At 34.3% G+C, this 24,041-nt stretch overlaps 1 protein-coding gene across 1 annotated transcript in view; it reads right to left on the bottom strand.

Moving 5' to 3' along the window:
• LOC124534130 (protein yellow) overlaps nucleotides 1-24,041 on the bottom strand; it is a 39,799-nt gene that overhangs the window by 2,439 nt on the left and 13,319 nt on the right. Inside the window, exon 2 of the mRNA XM_047109825.1 lies at nucleotides 1,092-1,361. Coding sequence (XP_046965781.1) covers nucleotides 1,092-1,356 — 265 coding nt within the window. The 5' untranslated portion in view covers nucleotides 1,357-1,361. The remainder of the gene's footprint in view (nucleotides 1-1,091; nucleotides 1,362-24,041) is intronic.

The following is a 24,041-nucleotide window of genomic DNA, read 5'->3' as shown; positions in this document are numbered from 1 at the left end:
CAAAACGAAACTCGTCGTGTCTATCTTTGAGAGAAAACTTCGAAAACTGTCATATTCATGACATTTTCTCACTTTGTTTAAACTGACGAATTTTGAATTGTATCAATTATATATTTGTGAATTTCGACTCTAATCTATTAATATAAGTGAAATTCATAAAATACTGTCAAAGAATGCAGGGATAAGGGTAGCTTTTACCCGCGACTCCGTACGGTTTATTCCAATTTTCAAGATAGTATAGAAGCAAGCAAGACAGAGTGAGGGTAAAGGGATTTGGGATGATACCCTGCAAACCGTTTCAAAAACTCGTATAGTAGGTACTTATAATTCTTGAGTAACTTTTGCCGTTTCTGCTATGGTTATAATGGCATTAGCATTTAAACTATCTCCAACTCTTGTTTATCTATCAGAACCGAAAGGACAAGCCAACAATTGTAATTTTACATACGACAATAAGAAAATGGAAATAATTGTTATAAATTATTTTATTTTTGTTTGCATTACTTTGATAAAACTAAAAAGTTTAGGGGTGACCCCGTTTTAATTTCATCGGTTCGCCCGTTTTCGAAACGCAGTCATTATGAAGGAATCCAGACCGGTTCTTGACTCCGAAGTTTTGATTCCTTTTTATCTAATACCTAAACTATTTAAAATATACACACGGTGGACTGTTTGGTAGCACGTGAATAATCAGTATGACTTTCATTTACAATATTAAGTAATCATTGTTAGTAAGACAAGTGAAATCGGATGTTTGAATAATAGATATGTAATTATGTAATGCATTTGGAATATGTACAAAGTACTCGCGTTAAAGTTTCTTACTCAATTCTCAAACAAATGCGCCTAATCTACAATGACCTGGAACCTCGGAGTGGCGTACCCATGAAAACCGGTGTACACACCACTCGACCACGGAGATCGTCAAATGTTGTCCCTTTTGCCTACAGTTACACTCAGCTCACTCACCGTTATAACCGGCGGATTTTTTGGCGGTAGAAAATGCAATCAGTACTCACTACTCAGAGGAGCTTGTACAAAACCCTACCATTGGACAGAGACATTGCAAGGCTTAGTTATATTTATTTTACCTTTTAAATTAACGTAAGTCAAACTTGCTGGAACTCCCTTCCTCCATCTAGGTACGGTGATGAACAGCTTGTCGCCATAGATCTCTAGACCCATGGGCATGTTATTCTCTGGTATGAAGGTCCCGCTATCGATCGCCTGCTGCCGAGCCTCCGGGGTCTGAAACTCGAAGTCCAACTGCTTCCATTCATATATGATATCCAACTGCTCCATGCAGGTACTGATGTAGACCAGATGGAGTAACACGAGGGATTTTATACCCCCCATTTTATCTGTAACAAAATATGTTAGTGTTAATTGTTTTACTAGTTATTTTAGACAATAGATCAAATATTTATTTGACATAATATATAATGGACAAGTTACGCTGAATCAATAAATAAAATATACATTTAATACGATAAATAATTATATAAGGAAAATATGCAATCATATTATAAGTGATAAATCGATTAAAGAATATGATACCTAGAATAATATAAGTTTAATAATCTAATATTATAATAGTTTTATTTTGCATGTTTTAATTCTAAATTGAGATTTACATCTTAATAAATATAAAAGTGTTAGTATTTAACTGCAAATGAAAAACAGACTATTTATTTAATAATCCTAATTGCACAGCAAAGGTACGAGTCTAAAAATATTATCAATTTAGAAACGACTTATGTTTGTTACGTATTTATGATATTTATCTTAAAGAGCAGCTTTTTTTTGAACGCACATGTAACTAAAACTGGCACGCAACAAACCTATTTTAATATAACCTTTTTGGTTAAATCTTAAATCTATCTAGACGAATCGATACTAATATTAAAAATGCCAAAGTAACTATGCCTACATTTCAGTTGCTTTTGGCTACAACACTGAACCAAAATAGATTTTTTTTTATTATATGGGCCAGACAATGACGCTGTAAGAAATATTAACTATTCCTTAAATCGTCAATGTGCCACCAACCTTGGGAACTAAGATGTTATGTCCCTTGTGCCTGTAGTTACACTGGCTCACTCACCCTTCAGACCGGAACACAACAATAGTGAGTACTGTTATTTGGCGGTAGAATAACTGATGAGTGGGTGGTACCTACCCAGACGGGCTTGCAAAAAGCCCTACCACCAAGAAAATTTTGATACGAAACAAACTTGAACTTTAAAGGGCATATGATACTTTTTCTACATATTACCTGACGACAAACCCCCAAAATTCAAACTCAAATTCTTAAACTCAGTATAGAAGCATTACACTTAGTTATTGATAGTCATATTAACAACAACACTAGCACCGGTTCGGAAAAGGACTATTAATATATTAAAGTAGGAATAATGTTTAATAAAAAGAAAACAAAGTTAGTAACCAGTCGTCCATCTTTTAACGTAAGACTGATGAATATTCTAATGCAGAACTGTTACAAATGTATCCTTGATTGTGTTGCATAATTGCATTTAATTGTTTTCTTTTGTACATGGCTGTGATTCAAGGTCGCTTGTACTTCTTAAACTATTTATCTTGTATTATTAAAGTTATTATGCGAACAAATTGAAGAGTCGTTTATATTTTTTAATTAAAGACGAGCAACATGTACACCCTGTACCCACTGTTTGGCTAAGGCTACCTCTCCCTTTGAATAGGTTAGCAACATTTCAGGAGGATATGACACATATGACAAAATTTCCTTGCAATTAGATATAATATGCAGGTTTTCTCACTATATGATCTATCTCGCGCGCAGCAGTATTTATTATTTAGCGTGAATAATTAACGTTAATAAATAAGCATGGATAGCACCGACTGCCGCATCATAAAATCTCCGAAGCTATGAGTCTGTTTGACTTTAAATTCAGAATAGATACTCCTTTCTAGATCACTATTAACAACAACAACAAAATACATTCCATTTTTGGAAATTACAATTTCAAAAGTCCCTAGGCAGGAGAAGTTACTTTTTTTAATTTATTCGTACCTAATCCGGACCACATGTAATTGACGCAGAAAATTGTAATAGTTTTGTCAAGAAATATTGGAACGACATTAAATAAAGAATTTATTTAAATTTAGAACATTAAATTACAAACCGACGTTCATTGTTAGTGACTGCCTTGCGATTGTCAGCCATCATTACCCTGCAGAATGAAGATGGTTATCAGCCGTTCCAGTATTTCCATTAACGTAAGCTTAGAAGCCAAATAATAAAACAATTAAAAATAGATTTGCTATCGAACAATATTGACTGTGCTTGAAAGCAATTGATAATAATCTCTTAATGTTCTATTTTCGAAATAGTTATTATTTATAAATAAATATTTAAAGGTTCTTTTTAACTAATGATTTTTTTTATCTGTGGAATAAATGACAGTAATTTTAGTGGGTATTTACAAAAAATCAATCAATGGAACAAATTATTTGCCTTAAAAAAATAAGAAACGTATTTAATTATTTATGTATCTAGTTAACTTATCAAAGCTTAGGTTACAAAAAAAATAGTAATTAACCGTTGGCCACTAATAAAGACGTCAAGCACAGCTATCACTCACCAAGATAATAAAGTTTATTCGCTTGTTTAAGTAATTTGTAGTGTAACAGTATCTATCTATATATATAATATATAAAGAATTTGTTAGGAGCTGTGTGACGGAAGCCTAATTAGTAATATCGTTTATTTAATTAATAGAGTAATCGTGGTTATCCCGCGAGACTTCTTTATTCCAAAGAATTGGAGTTTGTTGAATACAAGTTTATTTAATTTTGTTTACATTTTTTAATTTGTTTTTTATACAGTCTTAGGGCCGCTCTTTAACCGGTCAGTAACCTTTTTCCGTACTCTAATATGGAATATAGTTTGTTATAATCTTTGTTAAATTGTTAAATAGCAACAATTTAGTAAATTACAATCAAGACTCCTCTTTTGTTCCTATATATGCTTAGATCTTTAGAATTATGCCACAGATTTTGATGCGGTTTTTTTAATAGATAGAGTGATTTGAGAGGAAAGTTTTTGTATGTTTTTTTCATGGTATAGGTGGGCGGACGAGCATATGGGCCACCTGATGGTAAGTGGTCACCATCGCCCATAGACAATGACGCTGTAAGAAATTTTAACTATTCCTTAAATCGTCAATGTGCCACCAACCTTGGGAACTAAGATGTTATGTCCCTTGTGCCTGTAGTTACACTGGCTCACTCACTTCAAACCGGAACACAACAACACTGAGTACTGTTACTTGGCGGTAGAATAACTGATGAGTGGGTGGTACCTACCCAAAAGGGCTTGCACAAAGCCCTACCGCCAAATAACTGTCTATATTGTCCATGTATTATACAAGGACAATATAGTAATAATAAAAATACTGATTATTTTAGAAGTTTCTAATGTGATGTCGTAACTATACAAATTCTGTAGAATATTTAGTAACGGGGCGGGTCGCTATTTAAATCTAAAAGGCGCACCAGAGATTCTATGAAACTCATTAGCGATTCTATGACATCGTAACAGCCAATGGTAATAGTGATATTTAACAAATTTAACTTCAAATTAACCAATCAAAAGCGTTAAAATACAAACGGGTACATGAACAGTTAGAACATACTTTATTAAATCCTTTCCCACGCTCTGCCCGGCTCCCGGCTACTTCCGCGTTTTGCAGAGAGCGTTGAACGTACAAACAAACAAATGATTCGTGTTATGTAGAACAAAATGTTATTATGATCGAAATTACTTAGCAAATTCAAACTGATACAAATTAATATGACAGAATTCAACTATTGTGTCAAGACTCAAATGGTAGTGTCAACTATCCTGGAAACAATTACAGGATATTCTTTTGGATTGTATTGTTTTATTTAATTTATTTAGTCCTATTTTGGTCAATATTATTACCATAGTATATTTTTTTATAGGTACTATTAATATAAATTGTCCGAATTAAATAAAGAGCATATGATGAGTACACAAGAGAATATAATGACTGAAGTGAAATGTTTATAAAGCGTTGCGTTCCAATTTGGTGGTATACTTCAACTGTCAAAATTGTATTACTTTTAATGAATAAACATTCGTTTGAATACATTCGATCACTTTCATTCCTTTCAATCTCCATTTAATCCTTATCACGATGGTTTCTTTTTAAAAAATCTTAGAGCTGTACCACGCTCCTCTAATACAATTTGGTAGGTTGTCAGACAAAGGAAAACAAATTATGCTTTAATAATCGAAATCTGTAAAAGAGAAGTAAAGCAAAGTGATTTTAAATTTTTATTTATAGTATGTAGGTGTTGGTAGAAAACAACTACAACAGCCTATAAATTTCCCACTGCTGTCGGCTGTCCCTTTGAGGAGAAGGTTGGAACATAGTACGCTGTTCCAATGCGGTTTGGTGGAATAAACACGTGGCAGAATTTCTAAGAAATTTGACACATGCAGGTTTCCCCACGATGTTTTCCTTCCGAGCACGAAATGAATTATAAACACAAATTAAGCACATGATGAATATTTAGTGGTGCTTGCCTGGGTTTGAACCCGCAATCATCGGTTAAGATGCACGCGTTCTAACCACTGGGCCATCTCGGAACATAGAAATTCGGTCTTTGTAACATCACTGTAGACGTTCTTACGAGGAAGTCATAGAAACTGCTCCCATTGTCTACGTCAAGTTCCCACATACTAAAACCTCTTATTATAATAATCGTTCTCGTTACAATACGTTTTGAAATATAATTCGATTAACAATACACAGGACTGTTGGTTCGTTTTTAGCCCAGAGGATCGGAATTGCGATTCAACGGGGAACACCTACATAGCTTTCTTACCAGCATTCCACGTGGTCAAGATTTGTACAGTAACTTTTTTCATATTTGTACACAATTCTTATGTTAATTAAGTTATGTTAGATAGCCCAATAATACTATAGTGATAGTGTGAAACAAGTGTGAAACACTATCACTACTTGGTATAAAACAAAGTCGCTTTCTCTGTCCCTATATCCCTATGTATATTTAAAATAACGCAACGGCTTTTTGGGGCGGTTTTTATTAAATAGATAGAGTGATTCGAGAGGAAGTTTTTTGTATATAATACATGGACAATATTAAAGAAACAAGGAAAATCTGTAGTATACTTAGTATAACCCGTGCGAAGACGGGGCGTTCCTGGCAGAAAGCTGATGTAATTAGGAGTAACTTAAGACAGAGATACTTTATAATATGTGTATAGATTAGTTAGTATAATTCGTCTATCGTTTTGCCAAGACCACAACAGACAGATCAACAGACATCTGTTCCAAAGTTGGTGGCGCATTGGTTATGAAAGAAATGGTGAAAATTTTATACAGCGCCAATGTTTACAAACATTGGCGACCAATTACCAACAAATGGCCATTTGCTCGACAACCAATGCTATAAAAAAAGATTAGACGTGAAGTATTTGTGCTTATTAAGTGATAATAAAGTCACGTGATATCTAGTTTTAAATCGGCTAACGAGAGAAAACACAGCACATATAGATATCTTGGTTCATTTAAACCAACTTACGAAGTCGTTGATTGACAGTTTACCTTTAGGTAACGATGGTGTCTTTGAAAGTAAATAGAAACCGAAATGTTACGTATCATACATACATATATTTTCCATGCGTTTATATATGTATAAGTGTAAGTAATTACATACATACATAATTGTAATTAACTAACATGACGGTATTTTTAAATGTCGAAAAAGAGTAATTACTGAAATTCTTGCCGGTACTTCTCGGTAGAATCTACTTTCCGAACCGGTGGTAGCTTCACTTGATATAGTTATTAAATGTGCTTGTAACAGCCTACTCGAATAAAATTTATTTTGGTTTTAGTGATAAGCCAGACCTTATGCAATTATATGGACGGTCATTGTGACGTCATAATGACAGGACATTTTTTTTGTATTCTATCGATGTACTAAACATTTCAACAAAGGTACTAAATAAGTTTGTACTAAATGCTGATATTATTTCAAAGCTTTATGGCCGACCTCTGTGGCCGAGTAGTGTGTACACCGGTTTTTTTGGGTACGCCACTCCGAGGTTCGATTCCTGGCCGAGTCGATTTTGAAAAAGTTCATTAATTTTCTATATTGTCTTGGGTCTGGGTGTTTGTGGTATAGTCGTTACTTCTGATTTTCCATAACACAAGTGCTTTAGCTACTTACATTGGGATCAGAGTAATGTATGTGATGTTGTCCAACATATAAAAAAAAACTTAAAGATACATAGTCATTCTGATGCAATGCAGTCAAATATCGAATATTTAACAATATATTAATTTATTATTTAAACAAGTATGGTAACTTAGTGGTAATTGGTAAGGCCTTCTGTAAGCTCGCCTGTGCAAATCATCCAGTATTATATCATCCATCTGTGTTCCACTCACAAATAAATTTAACTACAGGCACAAAGCCCAGGCACAGCACACATGTATTTACATATATAATACTTTTACGCGGGCTACAACTACTATTAGTATATAAGGATTAGATGTATGTAAATGTAACATACTCTTAATAAATATTTGCGTCAAATTGTTAACTAAAAATAAAAATATGTAGTATTTTTAAATTAATAAGCATGAGACTTTTATCTAAGTCTCATATCATTGTATGAAGTATATAATAAATAGAATTTTATTATTCTAGTAGTAACAAAACAGTTAAATAAGAATTAGTTATTTTGCTAAGAAATACCTTAATAGTTATGCCATTTGTAGAAACGTCGTGCTTAGCATTGTAATGCGCTGTCGACCGCGAAGTTATGTTATGAGTTACGACACACATACATACATACATACATTTTAAATGCATCAATGGTTGTCGTTTTACAGTCGACTATAACCTTTTATTTTATTAACTTGCAAAGGACTAGCATTCGCCCGCCGCTTCTCTCGTGTTTTAGAGTTTTGTTTTAGTAGCCTATGTCCTTCTTCCTTCTTGAAGTTCAAGTACACTTCATAGAAAATTTCATCAAATTTGGTTTAGCGGTCTGGTCGTAACAGACAGACACACAGCGTTACTTTCACATTTATAATATTAGAATGGATTGAATGGCCAATACCTTAATCTTCAGCATTTCTTTAAAATATTGAAAAATGTATGAAAAATATATTATGCTTTCACACACAGTATCATTCTTTAGAGTGTAAGATAATGCAATAGATGCGACATATATGTTTTGAGTTGTGCAATGAAATATTAAACTGCAGGGTTATAAGGGAAAAGTTAAAAATGTCCGCGGAATTTTATTATAGAAACAGATACTTTGCCCCAAGAAGGATTTACTGACTTTGGGAAGTCGGAAATTTGGCTTTATAAACCTATCCCTCGTGCACATACACAATGATTGCAACAATCGGTATGCTGTAACCGTAATAACCCTGCTGAAGTTAATCTCAAATGCCGGCTTCTGGTCGGCATTTTGAACTAGACGATAATGACCTCATAACTAATTTAGTCCTCGTCGAACATTTTCAGAGGGGCCTACCAACTGTATAGTGTATTATTGGACATTTGTCTTTTATTGAGAAATTGACAACGTAAAAACAATCTGACCCGAAATTTAAACCCAGAACGTTGAGATTTGCAGTCTTCAGATCTCAGGCATTAAGACTATCATTAATTCCCTTAGGGGGTAAACAATAACAATTTTAGTAGAAGTATTTGCAATTTAAAGAGTTTATGACAAGCCGACTACAAAGATTTGATAGTTGTTTGGGTGTTTTATAAATAAAGTCATTATAATTATTATAAAAAAATATGACCTACAGTGAGTTTATTTATCTCGATTAACAATTTCGAGCAAGCCTACGATAGACCCGATACAATGGTATCCACAATAATAGATCTTTAAAAAATAATGATTTTTGAATCGGTAACTTATATTCGCAAAATTCGAATAATCGAGAAATGTCAACAGCAAATTCTAGAAATTCAATGACATGACAGTTCAACGGTCGGCCATGTTTGACGTTTATGGGTGCGTTCAGAAAGTATGTTCCAAATAATAATTTTGGAACCGATGATTGTGGGTTCAAACCCAGGCATCGCTGTTTCATGTGCTTAATTTGTCTTTATAATTCATCTCGTGCTTAGCGGTGAAGGAAAATATCGTGAGGAAACCTGCATGTGACACATTTCATAGAAATTCTGCCACATGTGTATTCCACCAACCCGCATTGGAACAGCGTGGTAGAATATGTTCCAAACCTTCTCCTCAAAGGGAGAGGAGGCCTTTAGCCCAGCAGTGGGAATTTACAGGCTAACGTGTGCGTTATAATAATTTAATAATAACTGAGGTCTGTCTATCTAACACATTGATCCTTGTTATCATCTCAACTAAAGAAACACACTCATAAGACAATCGTTATTAATACTACAATACCCATTGTTTTGGTAACGTCATAATTTTTATAGCCATTTAATTGTACATTTAATAACCTGTACATGAATAATATTTATAACAATGGGAGCAAAGCTGATATTATAATTAACAATTCATTATCACAATCACACATCAAACACATATATAGTATCATATGAAAATCATTTGCAAGTGAAGTTTTATTAAAACCTAGTTTTTATGATATACATAATGGTAAATTACCTGATGGTAATTGGTCACCAACGCCCATAGACAAACCATTCCGTATATCGCCAATGTATCACAAACTTCTATCTATCTTCTATATAAAGAAGAAAATGATTTGAATTGAAACTTTTTTTAAATAATTTTTTGAAGTTATATTTTTGACAAATTTAGAAAAAAGTTAAAAAACGTGATAACTCAAAAATAGTTATTTTTTGCACTATGCATATGGGGGTTAAAATTATTGCAAATAGTCACCCCTATCAGCTCCTAACGGGAATACGTCGAATTAGCAATAACCCTGTTTATGAAATAACATCTGAATGACTGATTCATCAGCGCAGGACGTAAACTAATTAAGTTAGGGCCACGAAATTTGGTGACTACGATCGTTTAATTGAGTAGATATTCACTAAGGAAGATATTTTGAAAACTGTACTGTAAGGGAGTGCAATAACAGTTGAAAGTTTGTATGGAAACCGAATTTTTTAAAGTAAAATACATAAAATGAAATACAAACCAATATAGTATACAGAAAGGTCTTAAATTAACGTAATGTTTTAATTTAATCTGTAAATATATTTAACTTCGCGGATAACTATAACGACGAAATAAATTATCAAATAACAAAAATGAATTTACGTCACAATTTTACGTCAAATAGAAATGTGAAAGCTTAGACTATGCATAAGTTATTTTACATGAGAGAGTGCACTTGCGTTTATATATGTACAGTCGGGGTAAGAAAAGGTTACCTTAAGATCTATTTTCGTGTGCTCAGTGTGAGCGATAATCTGCTTTACCGATTGTGAATGTCATATTGCGTCACAATGATATGATGTTTAGATTCAAAAGGTATTAAGAGTTTAAGACTTGATAAAGGAATTAATTTGAAAACTGACGAAGGTTTTCTTACTCTGACTGTACTTGTGCAGTTTACCTAATCGTTATCACACCTGTGCAGCGACTCGCGACTAATTGCTGGCCAGCTAAGATCTTACGAATCCTTCATGAAGAAAATAAATGAATTAAGATTAGTATTATTTTATCATTATATAATTGTTCTAATTATTCATGGGGCACGGCATTTGCACCTATACAGCCTATTCCAATGGGAGTAGGAAAAAACGTAAACCAAATGTAAATTTACGTATTTCATTAGATTTACTAATAATTGAGCTATATTTCGCACGCACTTTTGAATCACCATTTAACAACTATATTGAGTGAAGCTACCAAGTTTTGATCAACAGTTCGTATTTTGCATTTAATAAATAAGTTTTTTTGAGAGTCGAGATGGCCCAGTGGTTAGAACGCGTGCATCTTAACCGATGATTGCGGGTTCAAACCCAGGCAAGCACCGCTGATTAATGTGCTTAATTTGTCTTTATAATTCATCTCGTGCTCAGCGGTTTAGGGAAACATCATGAGGAAACCTGCATGTGACAAATTTCATAGAAATTGTAATTTCATTGGAACAGCGTGGTGGAATGTTCCAAACCTTCTCCTCAAAGGGAGAGGAGGCCTTTAGCCCAGCAGTGGGAATTTACAGGCTGTTTGTTGTTGTTGAAATAAGTTTTAGTTGGTAATTGTTGCAGGAATATAATATGTATTACATAATTTTGGTGGGCAGACAAGGCGTCATCACAGCCCATAGTCATAATCGGTACTATTTTCTTTGGGAACTTGATGTCATGTCCATTGTGCCTGTAATTACACTGGCTCACTCACAAATCAAACGCGAACAATACAATACTTAATATAAGTAAGTTATTAGAATATAGTTATTATGATGAGGCTAGATCTTAACCTATCCAGATGGATTTGCACAAAGCCCTACCACCGCCCAAAGATGTCCTAGGTCCTAGGTCTCTGCGACGATGGTAGTTCAGTGAGATTCTTGTACATAATAATTCCAAAATGTCGCGATTTGAAAGCCTAACTACATCAAGTCGTGGCGGATAGTACAATATAAAAAAATGTAATGTTATTTTTGGTCAAGGTTAATCGAAATATGACTGCTGTCCCCAAGCAAGGTCAAGCCTTTCTATCCGTTACTTGTAATTAAATAACTTAAGTACCTACATGTAGTAATAAAATACTTATATGTCACGCCATTTATACTATACGATTCCTTGTGTACATTTAAGAGGAATACAGGGCATTTCCTTGTATAGGTGGATTTGTACTAACCCGTCTATATAGGAACATACTCGTCACATATTTCACCGCTAAACATGAGTACATAGTATTATTGTGATCCGGTTTGAAGGGTGAGTAAGCCAGTATAACTACAGGCACAAGGGGCATAATCTTAGTTCCCAAGGTTGGCGGCACATTGACGATTTAAGGAATAGTTAATATTTCTTAAAGCTTCATTATCTATGGGTGATGGTGACCACTAACCATCTGGTGGCCTATATGCTCGTCCGCCAACCTATACCATAAAAAAAAGTGCAACTGTAGGTATAAGGAACATAAAATCTTAGTACCCAAGGTTGTTGGTGAATTGGTAATGTAAGTATAGGCATTGGTGACCACTTACCATTTACTTGCTCGTCCTATCTTTATCATAAAAAAGGTCACAAGGAACATAATATCTTAGTTCCCAATGTTAATTGAGTATTAGAGATTAGTCAATAACAGTATCAATCTTAATAGCTAATTGTGGTTCAGTGGTAACTTAAAATTACGAAGCGGATTTTGATGCGGTTTTTTTAATAGATAGAGTGATTCGAGAGGAAGGTTCTGTATATAACACATGGATAATATAGCAAAAAAACACTGATAATTTTAGAAGTATCTAATGTATTTTAAATAACAAATTTTGTAGTATATTTAGATTATCTGTATTGCACCCGTGCAAACCGGGGCGGGTCGCCAGTTAATAAAAATAGGTGCTTAAAATATTCTCTAAATATGTTTTATCGTTCAATTAACAGCAGACTGATGACATAACACGTTATAACATTCTTAAAACATTACGATTCAACACGGATGCCTGATCCATTATATTTTAAAGTCATTGTTTTTATTCGCACTTAAATATCAACTTTAATGTAATGTAATAAGAATTGTTTTCGAATGTCATAATAGTAAACTTGTTACGATTCGTCTCGTAAGTCGCCGACATGCTATTGAAATTTAATTAAAACACAAATATAAGATTATTTCATACAATTAATTATCATATAAGTAATATTCGTTACGTTCCATTTTTAAATATGATTTTAACAATAATTTTATACATGTAAACTTTTGTTGACTAGTTTTACCCGATTTTTATTGGTCTTAAGTTAGGTACACACGAAGTAACCTTGGAATATTCATTTCGAAAATTAAATTATAGATAAAAAATGTTTATTCTGAAAAAGAGACTACTGATTTTCCTGCCTGACATTTTTAATTGCGTCAACATTCATGGTAGCAGCTATAAACTAAATTTGTCTTATACTTGTCGCTCGTGGCTTCGCGTGCGTTTTAATAGTTAGTTGTCAAATATTAGACATCAAAAAGTAGTCCAAAGCCAGGACTGTTAGCTGGAAATATATAATACTGAGTAATTTTTTTTTTTCTAATTCGCGCTAGCAAAATTCTTTGTACGAAGTATATAAACCTAAGGGTGCATGACGACGAAATATTCTACCCAATATATTCCGAGCCAAAGTGCGATCTCATAAGAGACACCTTCAGGACCAAAATCACTCTCAAACTTCAAGGCTATGTTGCCACCAAGTTGTCACCGGGCGTTGGTGACGCTGTAAAGACCAGTAGGGACTAGGGCCAACAGCACAACAACAACAACAACAGCCTGTAAATTTCCACTGCTGGGCTAAAGGCCTCCTCTCCCTTTGAGCAGAAGGTCTGGAACATATTCGTCACGCTGTTCCAATGCGGGTTGATGGAAAACACATGTGGCAGAATTTCTATGAAATTTGTGACATGCAGGTTTCCTCGCGATGTTTTCCTTCACCGCTGAGCACGAGATGAATTATAAAGACAAATTAAGCACATGAAGCAGCGGTGCCTGGGTTTGAACCCGCAATCATCGGTTAAGATGCACGCGTTCTAACCACTGGGCCATCTCGATTCAGCACAACAACAAAGACACAAAAATGTCGGCGAAATATTTTTGCAGTATCTGTGGACGACGGTCACCACTTACTAAAGGTGGCCTAAAACTGCCTATTGTTTCAATTAAGACACACGATTTCAGAAGCGCCGCTTTTGATAACAAGTCGTAATTGGGCGTGCGGATGAGGTCACTACTTACTGATGTAGATAATCTCCTGTAATGCGAATGTAACCCTCTTCAAACTGGTACCGCTGGCCGACTTAGATGAAATTTCGTGTGGATATTTCGAATCCCTTGGCGACATAGGCTACTTTTTTTAATTAGTCACTCGAGGGACTAAGACTTGGGTATCGCTTTATATAGACAAAGTTTTATAAATTCCTCTTAGGTAAAGATGATTCCGATTTCTTATTTATATAAAACACATTCTGTGTTTCCAGTTAGAAACAATAGCTAGTAGACTTTTCTTGTACTTCTAGCATTCAACAAATTAGCAAACTCCATCTTAAAATTATACATTACCAATTTAAGGCCTCGAAAATCCATGGACAGCGTAAATATCGTTCTCATCATGTAGATTTACCAGAACCCCTACATACAATAACAACTACAACAGCCTGTAAATTTCACACAACTGTGATGAGGCCTCCTCTTCCTTTCGAGGAGAAGGTTTGGATATTCTACCACACTGTTCCAATACGGGTTAGTGGAATACACATGTGGCAGAATTTCAATGAAAATAGATACAGGCAGGTTTCCGCAGATGTATTCTTTCACCACCAAGCACGAGATGAATTATAAACACAAATTAAGCACATGAATATTCAGTGGTGCTTGCCTGGGTTTAAACCCCCAATCAGGTTAAGATGCATGTGTTTTAACTACTGGGCCATCTCGACTCACTCCCTAGACCTAGACGCATGTACATGACCCTACATATATGACTTAAATAAAGTAGTAGGTTTTTACAGTACTTTTTCTGTGTCAGGCTGACTTTATCGCAACAAGGAAATACTTAAATATATATTTCTATTTTATTATCTAGAATAGTGTTTTTATTGCAACATAGTGTTGCCAGTAAATTACACTTTCCCGGCATTTAACTATCAAAACGGAAAACAATAACTACTAACCGTTTATTTACGACTCTGAGCGGTTCTAGTTTTGAAATAACTAACCTAACCTTCCAAGCGCACATGACTTGCATTTTCAGTATCGTTTTAAAATTGTTGTCCTTATCTTTTGAAGCGTTGGCCTATTTTTTTTTTAAATTGAAGGAAATATATAGTGACGTAATTTGTCGACTATCGATATCGCACTTAACAGATTTCTCGTTAATTATAACAGTTTGATTAAAACAAATTAGCATGTCTGACAACTGTTAAAAAAAAAAACAAAAAATACTGTCAACATTATAACACTTCCATTTTTTTTTTCAATGTGTTTACTGAACTACTTACGTAATAATCTTCATTTCCTTGTGTATAACGAATCTATTAAATGATGTGATATAATTTGTTGAGCTGTTTAAAAATAACCTGTAGTATTAACATTATAATCATGATGAATTCTCAAAAATGAAAAATAAAAAAATTCGAATACAGTAATTTTAATCAATAAAAAATCATATTTCAATTTAAAAATACCAACATCGTTTTAATATTATGTATGTTAGTAGTTCTGGCATTTCTTTTGCTAATCCTAAACGAAATAAAATGGCGTATTGATTGAAAATGAATTACATTACAAGGTACCACGCATATAACACTCTAAAGCGCCGACTCGCTTGACCGTAACTAATCTTGACTGCAAAACCAGCTATATGTTATCGAAAAGTTACACTATTGCTAAAATATGTCATACAAAACGAATAGGGTTGACAGATAAAAATAATCGATTACGGAATATGTCTATAAATTTTTTATTGGCATAAAAATATTTCAAGAACTGTCATACTAGACAAATAGGGTTGCCAGAGTAAAAAAAATATACTCAATTTAAATATTTAATTGTACATAAATATTTTTTTTTATTAGATAACAGTGAATTTATATATGTATGTTCTTCATCTGTCATTGTTACCCACTTATCTGACACAGCAATACATAGTATTATTATGATACGGTATGAAGGGTGAGTGAGCCAACGATCTACAAAAGGTACATGAAATCTTAGTTTGACAACGCATTGGCGTTAAAAAGTATTCCGTATCGTTCACATCTTGTTTTTGTTCAATAGGATGCTTAAATAAGTAAATTATTATTTTTAAAAAACAAAATATATTATTATTAAATTCCATTGGTATAAATTTTTACAAAATCAATTTCTGAACGGTGGTTACAGCTTACTATCAAATAATTAAGTTTCCATTATTTATACCAATATCGATATTCTCACAGCCCTACGGTGAGGTCGCGTCAGTGCATAGTTACTATATCGACCTAGTTCATATGTCCTTAGACAGTGTACAAAACAAATGAATTTGTTACATTGAAACAAAATTACATCGACACGAATCTATATAAACTATTATATAGAATGTTAATTGAAGGTTACGATATTAAATCCGGTGAAACGTTTTTTAGGCAAACATTTCGAACAACATTAAAAAAAGTTTAGATTTGTCAAAATCTATACCTAAAATATTCATACGTGCGATTTAAAAACGCAATTATATAATTATTGTGAAGCAAGCTTGATCCCCAAGGAAGAACAAATGCAACTTATATTCAATAATTCATTTTTTATGGACAATGCTTCAAGAACATCAATAAACATCGCGAGCGAAACCGCAGGCAACTAGCTGATACATAAATGTTACATTGTCAGTCTTATTTCGTAATAAAATAGCCCATAAATATGAATTACTTTATAGTATTTCATATATTATTTTATGAGAAGTTTTACAACTTTGCATGTGGGTTAGTTAAAATGCTGACAACACTGCACGCAGGGCTCACACATACGTGCGTATATTTCGCGTAACATACCACTAGCTGGAATGTACAGTCAACAACAACAACAACAGCCTGTAAAATTCCCACTGCTGAGCTAAGGCCTCTTCTCCCTTTTTGAGAAGAAGGTTTAGAACATATTCCATCAAGCTGTTCCAATGCGGCTTGGTGGAATACACATATGGCAGAATTTCTATGAAATTAGACACAGGCAGATTTCCTCACGATGTTTTCCTTCACAGCCGAGCACGAGATGAATTATAAATACAAAATAAGCACATAAAAATTTTGCGGTGATTGATTGTGTTTGAACCCGCAATCATCAGTTAAAATACACGCGTTTTAAACACAGTCAGACTAAGAAAACCTTCGACAGTTTTCAAATTTATTCCTTTATCAAACCTTAAACTCTTAGTACCTTTTGAATTTAGGCATCAAATAATTGCGACGCAATACGTTACTCTCGATCGGTAAAGCAGATTATCGCACACGAAAATAGATCATGACAAACCTTTTCTTACCCCGACTGTACATTTAACGCTGACCTTAACTTTACTGCCACGAGTATTTCTTACGGTTTTCCTTGATGTCACAAAGAGGAAACATGTTTCACTTGAATTCCCGGAAATTATGGAAACGAAAAAAAACACGATATCCTTTTGATTATGACGATAAACTCGTCTGTCCAAAGATGGTAAGAAACGAGATGTTCCAATGGATAACCTAGTCGACAGTAGAAGGTCCAAATTCGAACCATGACCAATGAGGTTTTATTTTAATTGAGTATACAGACATGGTTCTCAAACTTTGCAAATTGTTAGTAAAGTTTGGGAACTAAGATTTTACGTCACTTGTGCCTGTCAGTACATTGTTCTATCATCGTTAAATCTGGAATACAACAATACTATATTACGAATCAATTATGTAAATAACTAGCGACTAGGGAGGTTCTTGATATATATCGTTAAATTATGAATAAATTCGATAAAATCATTATAAATTGTAGCCTGTGTTATTTTAATGTATAACCAATACTACTTTTCAATTTCATCTAAATCCGTTTAGCAGGTTTTTCGTGAAGGATTAACAAACATACATACATCCATCCTTACAAACTTTCGCATAATAAGTGGTATACACCCATACCGAAATCCAATTACTGCCAAGGAAACTTTATATTTTATGAGTCATTCATTTCGTTCTACAGGAAAACACGTGAGGTAGGCTGTGTTTTGCAACAGAGGTCATGTGTCTTGTTTTATCATTCATCACGGATCAAAGCGGAAGTTACATGATGGATATTAATGGAACTCGACACAGTAATCGTTTTCAAGTGCTAAAGCAATCACAGGACGAGTAAAACAAATAAACAACTGTTGACATTGAACTGACAGCATTTTGGTCCAGGTCTTGATACATGGCATTCATTACTAAATCCTAAGAAATAATTCATCAAGAATTAAACCGACTTTAAAATTAGAAACAGCAACTGAAATATATACAAAAAAAACCAACCAATTTTAATAATACTTACGTTCCCCAAATTGAATTATACCTATCTTAGACTAAATATGATCTATATAGTTTTCGAGAAATTCGTGGATTCATATACAAATATACATAAAAACATACACTTGCTTGGAAGACTAAATGAATCATCTATTCAAATATAATTAAATTCGAACAATGTTACATACATACCTCATTTTTTTAGTATTCGCTTAATAATAATTATGGTTACGATGGCAAAATTGCTATCAAAACTTTGGACTTTAAATAAAAGGTTAATTGGAGTGATTAGTACTTAAGTGGAATGGTGTTGTAAATACATGTATATGTTAATCAAGAACTGTTTATCGTTCATAATATAGCAAATTTACTATTATTATATAGATGCGAATCGCTTGGAATATAGAAATCTAATGATTGTTCATTATTGATTAGCGACCCGGCCCGGCTTCACACTTCGGAATAGAGTGTGAGGCCTTCGTTGAACATTGATACATTTTTAAATTAATAAACTAAAATTACTAGTTACAATTGCGGCAGTGTGTTTCCTTATTCCAAAAGTGTTTTAATTTTCATTGGTTAAAATAATTGACTGAACAACTCGATTGGTTTGAGTTGAAAACATTGTCATAAGATACTAGCGACCCGCCACGGCTTCGCACGGGTGCAACACTGATACTAAATATACTACAGATTTTTTTTTATTTTTTTTTATAGTTTCTTTTTATAGTGGCGGACGAGCATATATATGGGCCACCTAAAGGTAAGTGGTCACCATCGCCCATAGACAATGACGCTGTAAGAAATATTAACTATTCCTTACATAGTCAATGTGACACCAACCTTAGGAACTAAGATGTTATGTCCCTTGTGCATGTAGTTACACTGGCTCATTCACACTTCAGACCGGAACACAACAATACTGAGTACTGTTATTTGGTAGTAGAATAACTGATGAGTGGGTGGTACCTACCCAGACGGACTTGCACAAAGCCCTACCACCAAGTAAGAATAGGTTTATTTACGACATTAGAGACATGCTATTCATACGAATCACTTTATCTATTAAAAAAAACCGCATAAAATCCGTTGCGTAATTTTAAAGATCCAAGCATACACAGGGACAGAAAGCAGCGACTTTGTTATATACTATGTAATGATGATGTCATATGTGTATATGCCATAGGTTTCAATGTGCAAGCTATAAGAACGGTATACTTTGGGTGGTCTGTTATATGACATATGTTTTTGTAATAATTCAATAACTTAGTTGAGAAATATGAAAGAGAACAATACATACTCACTGACCCTGAATATATGAGATAAGAATGGTACACGATTAATAAAGCGACGCCTCAGAGTTTATCGGACTGGTAAAGTACCACCTCCTCTCCTCTCCTTTGCTAGTTATCGGGCCGGTCTTAATCTAAGCTGCAGGGAGTACATAAAACCCAGGCTCTCAATGCTTTAAATCAAGTCGAAGTCAAATCTTGGACTATTAATGAGGCGCTCCCTATCAAGACTGTGCTCGTTCTACTTCTGGGCAAAACCTCTTCTCTCTTTTGAGAACAGAGGGTCTAATGGATTCATATATCGCAGTTTCTCCTTCGACGCAACCAGGTTTACTCGCGATGATTCACTACTGATTTTCATTTGTGTATATATATAAAAATTATATGAAAATTTAGTTGTGATACCAAGGAACCGTCAAACTTAAGTTCCACGTTTCTTCCACGTTTCATAACTACTGAGCTATCAACGAGATCTACAATAATATTAAAAAGAGGAAAGATTTGTATTTTTGTATCATGTATAGTATACATGTACATCATGTAACGGATAAACTCAAAAAGTACTGGACCGATTTTAATAATTCTTTTTTCATTAGAAAGCTACATTATCACCGAGAAACATAGGCTATATGTTGTACTAGATTACTATAGAAATCTTTAGAAATACTTATTAAAACCAACCGAAGGTGTAAAAAAATTTGCCATAAAATGCCATGTTTTTCATCGCATACGCTGCGAAGATCTAAACAAATAAGTTACTCATATAAAAAAACAATGATATAAATAAAAGATTAAAAGGATACATTAAAATAATCTTATGTGCGTGCCGAATATGTATCAATATGTATCACCCGTGGGAAGCCGGGACGGGCCGCTAGTATTCCATAAAAAGAATTTGATAAATATTTTAATCTAATTTGAAGGTTTTCGACCTTTTTATGACCAAAAACATTGCAAATAAAGATTATATAAATATTCAAATTACGTAGTTATGTAAATAGTGTGAGGTGAACTGCTGAAAACTGGTTTAACCTCCATCGTATTGGAGGTCGCATTTTAGTGACAAATCTAAATTTTTATTAATAGAATTTTATTTTTCCCTCGATTACAGTTAATTCGCGGTAATATGTTTTTTGCAAGCCGGTGTCGGATTGTGGAATTTGTTGAACTGCATACACATTATATGGTTAGAGGGATGAGTACATGGGTTACCTGATGGTAAGTGGTCACAACCGCTCATAGACAATGGCGCTGTAAGAAATAATAATCATTCCTTACATTTACGTGTTAAGTACCTCGTTCGTGTTACACGCTCATTCGCCCTTCAAACCGCAGGACAATATTACTGAGTACAGATCTTTGGCGGTAGAATATATGATGAGTGGATGGTACCTACCCAGACGGGCTTGCACAAACTTCTACCGTCAAGCGTAACGCCATCGAAACCTTGTACTCAGGAACTTTTTTGATCACCTGCCTGATAAATAGTAGAGCAAAATAGCAGCCTGTAAATATCCCACTGCAGAGATAGAGATACCTTTTCTTTCCTTTAATTAGAAGATTTTGGAGCTACTTTATCGTTATTATTGGAATAACGATGAAGTAGTTTAGCGGGTTGGTTGTTGGGTACACGTGTTGCAGAATTTCATTGCAATTAGACACACAGTTTTCTAAATGATACTCACAAATTAAGCATATGAAAATTCAGTGGTGCTCGTTTTGACCCCTGGCATTGGTTTAATTTCACGAGTTCAAACCACTGGGACAACTCGGAACATATATAATTACCATGTGTTTTAAGATACTTTGACGAAAACTTGTCATAATAGATTGTTTTGTTAACAGTAGGTACATATGGGTATTGAGCCTTTGGGGGGGGGGGGTCTGACAGTAAGCCGAATATTTTATTATTTATAACTAGCATCCGTCCGCGGCTTCACATGCATATTAAAAATGTAAAGCCTACATATTAAATCACGTTATTAGTTACGTCTATTTCAAGATTCATCCAAATCTTTACACTTTTAAACTTTCACAAGCGCTATGTTATTTTTTGTATGCAGTCGTTAGAAAAACGTATTTTGTATTTAAAAAACAGGCAAGTGTTATTCGGTGTTACTCATTTAGCTTCCGTACCACTAGTCAGACAAAAAGACACTGATGTACTACAAGATATTGCTTCTTGACAATTTTCATGATTCAAGGTCAACGGGAAGTATGACATAGGTTTTAATTTCCTTTGCCAATTTATAGAAAATACAATATAAACGTTTATCGTCATATCTTATGATTGCATAGACATAGAGGTTTTTACTATTTTCCATATATCCAAAGGGCCGCGGACTTTACTACTTGATATTAATTTCAACTTTATATTATTACGCGTCCTTTGAGAACGGAAAACGATGCGTACTTGAGAGGGTTTCTTATTATTTTAGAGGTACGGAACCCTAAAGACTAAAAAGAACAATTTACTCTTGAATATGCATTTTTTCCTGTAGAATGAGTATTGAGTAATATGAATAACATATGTTATATAAATATGAAGAACCAAATATTGTGAAGAACAAAAACGCGTTTGACATTTCCTCAACTTTCCTCATACCGTGACAACCTTTTGATAATTTGAATTTAATCATTAACGTATTCTATAATAGTCTTTATATTTAAGACGATAATTGCTATATCTCTCTGTACGCAACCTTAGTTCATTTAAAACGCGAGGGCGCGGCTATGAGACCGATTCCGGAGTGCCCTGACCTACAAATCCGTGCTCTCACTTACGACTAGAGGTCGATACCTTTATTTATAAGGAACCATAGCGTTATTTAGCTTACGGCTACTATAGATATCTCTATTTAAAATAAATATATATCTTTGTCGAGTCGAGATGGCCCAGTGGTTAGAACGCGTGCATCTTAACCGATGATTGCGGGTTCAAACCCAGGCAAGCACCGCTGATTCATGTGCTTAATTTGTCTTTATAATTCATCTCGTGCTCAGCGGTGAAGGAAAACATCATGAGGAAACCTGCATGTGACAAATTTCATAGAAATTCCGCCACATGTGTATTCCACCAACCCGCATTGGAACAGCGTGGTGGAATATGTTCCAAACCTTCTCCTCAAAGGGAGAGGAGGCCTTTAGCCCAGCAGTGGGAATTTACAGACTGTTGTTGTTGTTGCTGTATATATATTTTGGCGCGGCTTGAGAATAAATCCGACTGGTATATCGTAATGTCAAAAGAAAAGATGTTCTCTAAGTCAGAAGCCTTAATTCAATACTAGCAACCCGCCCTTCGGCTTCGCAAGGATACAATGCTTATACTATATACTGCAGATGCTTTCTTGTGTCTTTACTATATTAAATAAAAAAACCGCATAAAAATCCATTGTGTAATTTGAAAGATCTAAGCATACATACAAACAGAAAGCGATAATCGCCTAACTTTTATAAGATGTAATGATAATATCTAGCAGTGCTCCAACTTCGTGCGCGACTGAATTTAACAAATTATTGTTATAGTCTAAGTTACTCCTTACTACATAAGCTTTCTGCCAGTGAAAGTCCTGTCAAAATCGGTCCAGCCGTTTCAGAAATTAACCGGTAAAAACCAGATAGCCAGAGAAAAAAAAATGTTAATTTTGGTACATTTACTATTATACAAAAACATGCATTATCCTGGGGACGATGTAGATTATTATCATTAGTTCTCTATGTTGTCTTGGGTCTGGGTGTTTGTGGTGCCGTCGTTACTTCTGATTTTCCATAACGCAAGTGCTTTAGCTATTTACAATGGGATCAAAGTAATGTATGTGATGTTGACTCATATATATTATTATTATACTATAAATAGACACTCAAATTTTGTTATATGTATAGATAGAATGGTAACACATACTGATTGATAGTCAAAAATCTACCGCTCTCTTATGTCATTATCGTTTTCAGCCAATATACGTATATACTTCCTTGTGAGCGCGGCGCGTATATATTACATACTTTGTTGCTGTATTATTTTTTTATGGTATAAGTTGGCGGACGAGCATATGGGCCACCTGATGGTAAGTGGTCACCATCATCCATATACAATGACGCTGTAAGAAATATTAACCATTCCTTTCAACGTCAATGCGCCACCAACCTTGGGAACTACGATGTTATGTCCCTTGTGCCTGTAGTTACACAGGCACACTCAATCTTCAAACCGAAACACAACAATACTGAGTACTGTTGTTTGGCGGTAGAATAACTGATGAATGGGTGGTACCTACCCAGACGGGCTTGCACAAAGCTCTACCACGAATTAAAATTGTCATTACATTGTTATTATAAGTGAAATAACAGCTGTAACGCCTAGGCCTCAACTCTTTCCAGATCTGCTGGCCCATAAGATCCCAATAGTTAAGGAATAGAGATTGCACCTGTGCTGTGCACTTGTGCACTATAATATACGTTTGACCGGTCCTTGAGATAAAATACCGTAGTAGATAACATTCAAAAGGATATAAATATAAAAA

This window comes from Vanessa cardui, chromosome 12 (assembly GCF_905220365.1).
Source record: "Vanessa cardui chromosome 12, ilVanCard2.1, whole genome shotgun sequence".
Classification (NCBI taxonomy): Eukaryota; Metazoa; Arthropoda; class Insecta; order Lepidoptera; family Nymphalidae; genus Vanessa; species Vanessa cardui.
Note: the sequence above shows the minus strand (reverse complement) of the source record. Positions and strands in the feature narration are given on the sequence as shown.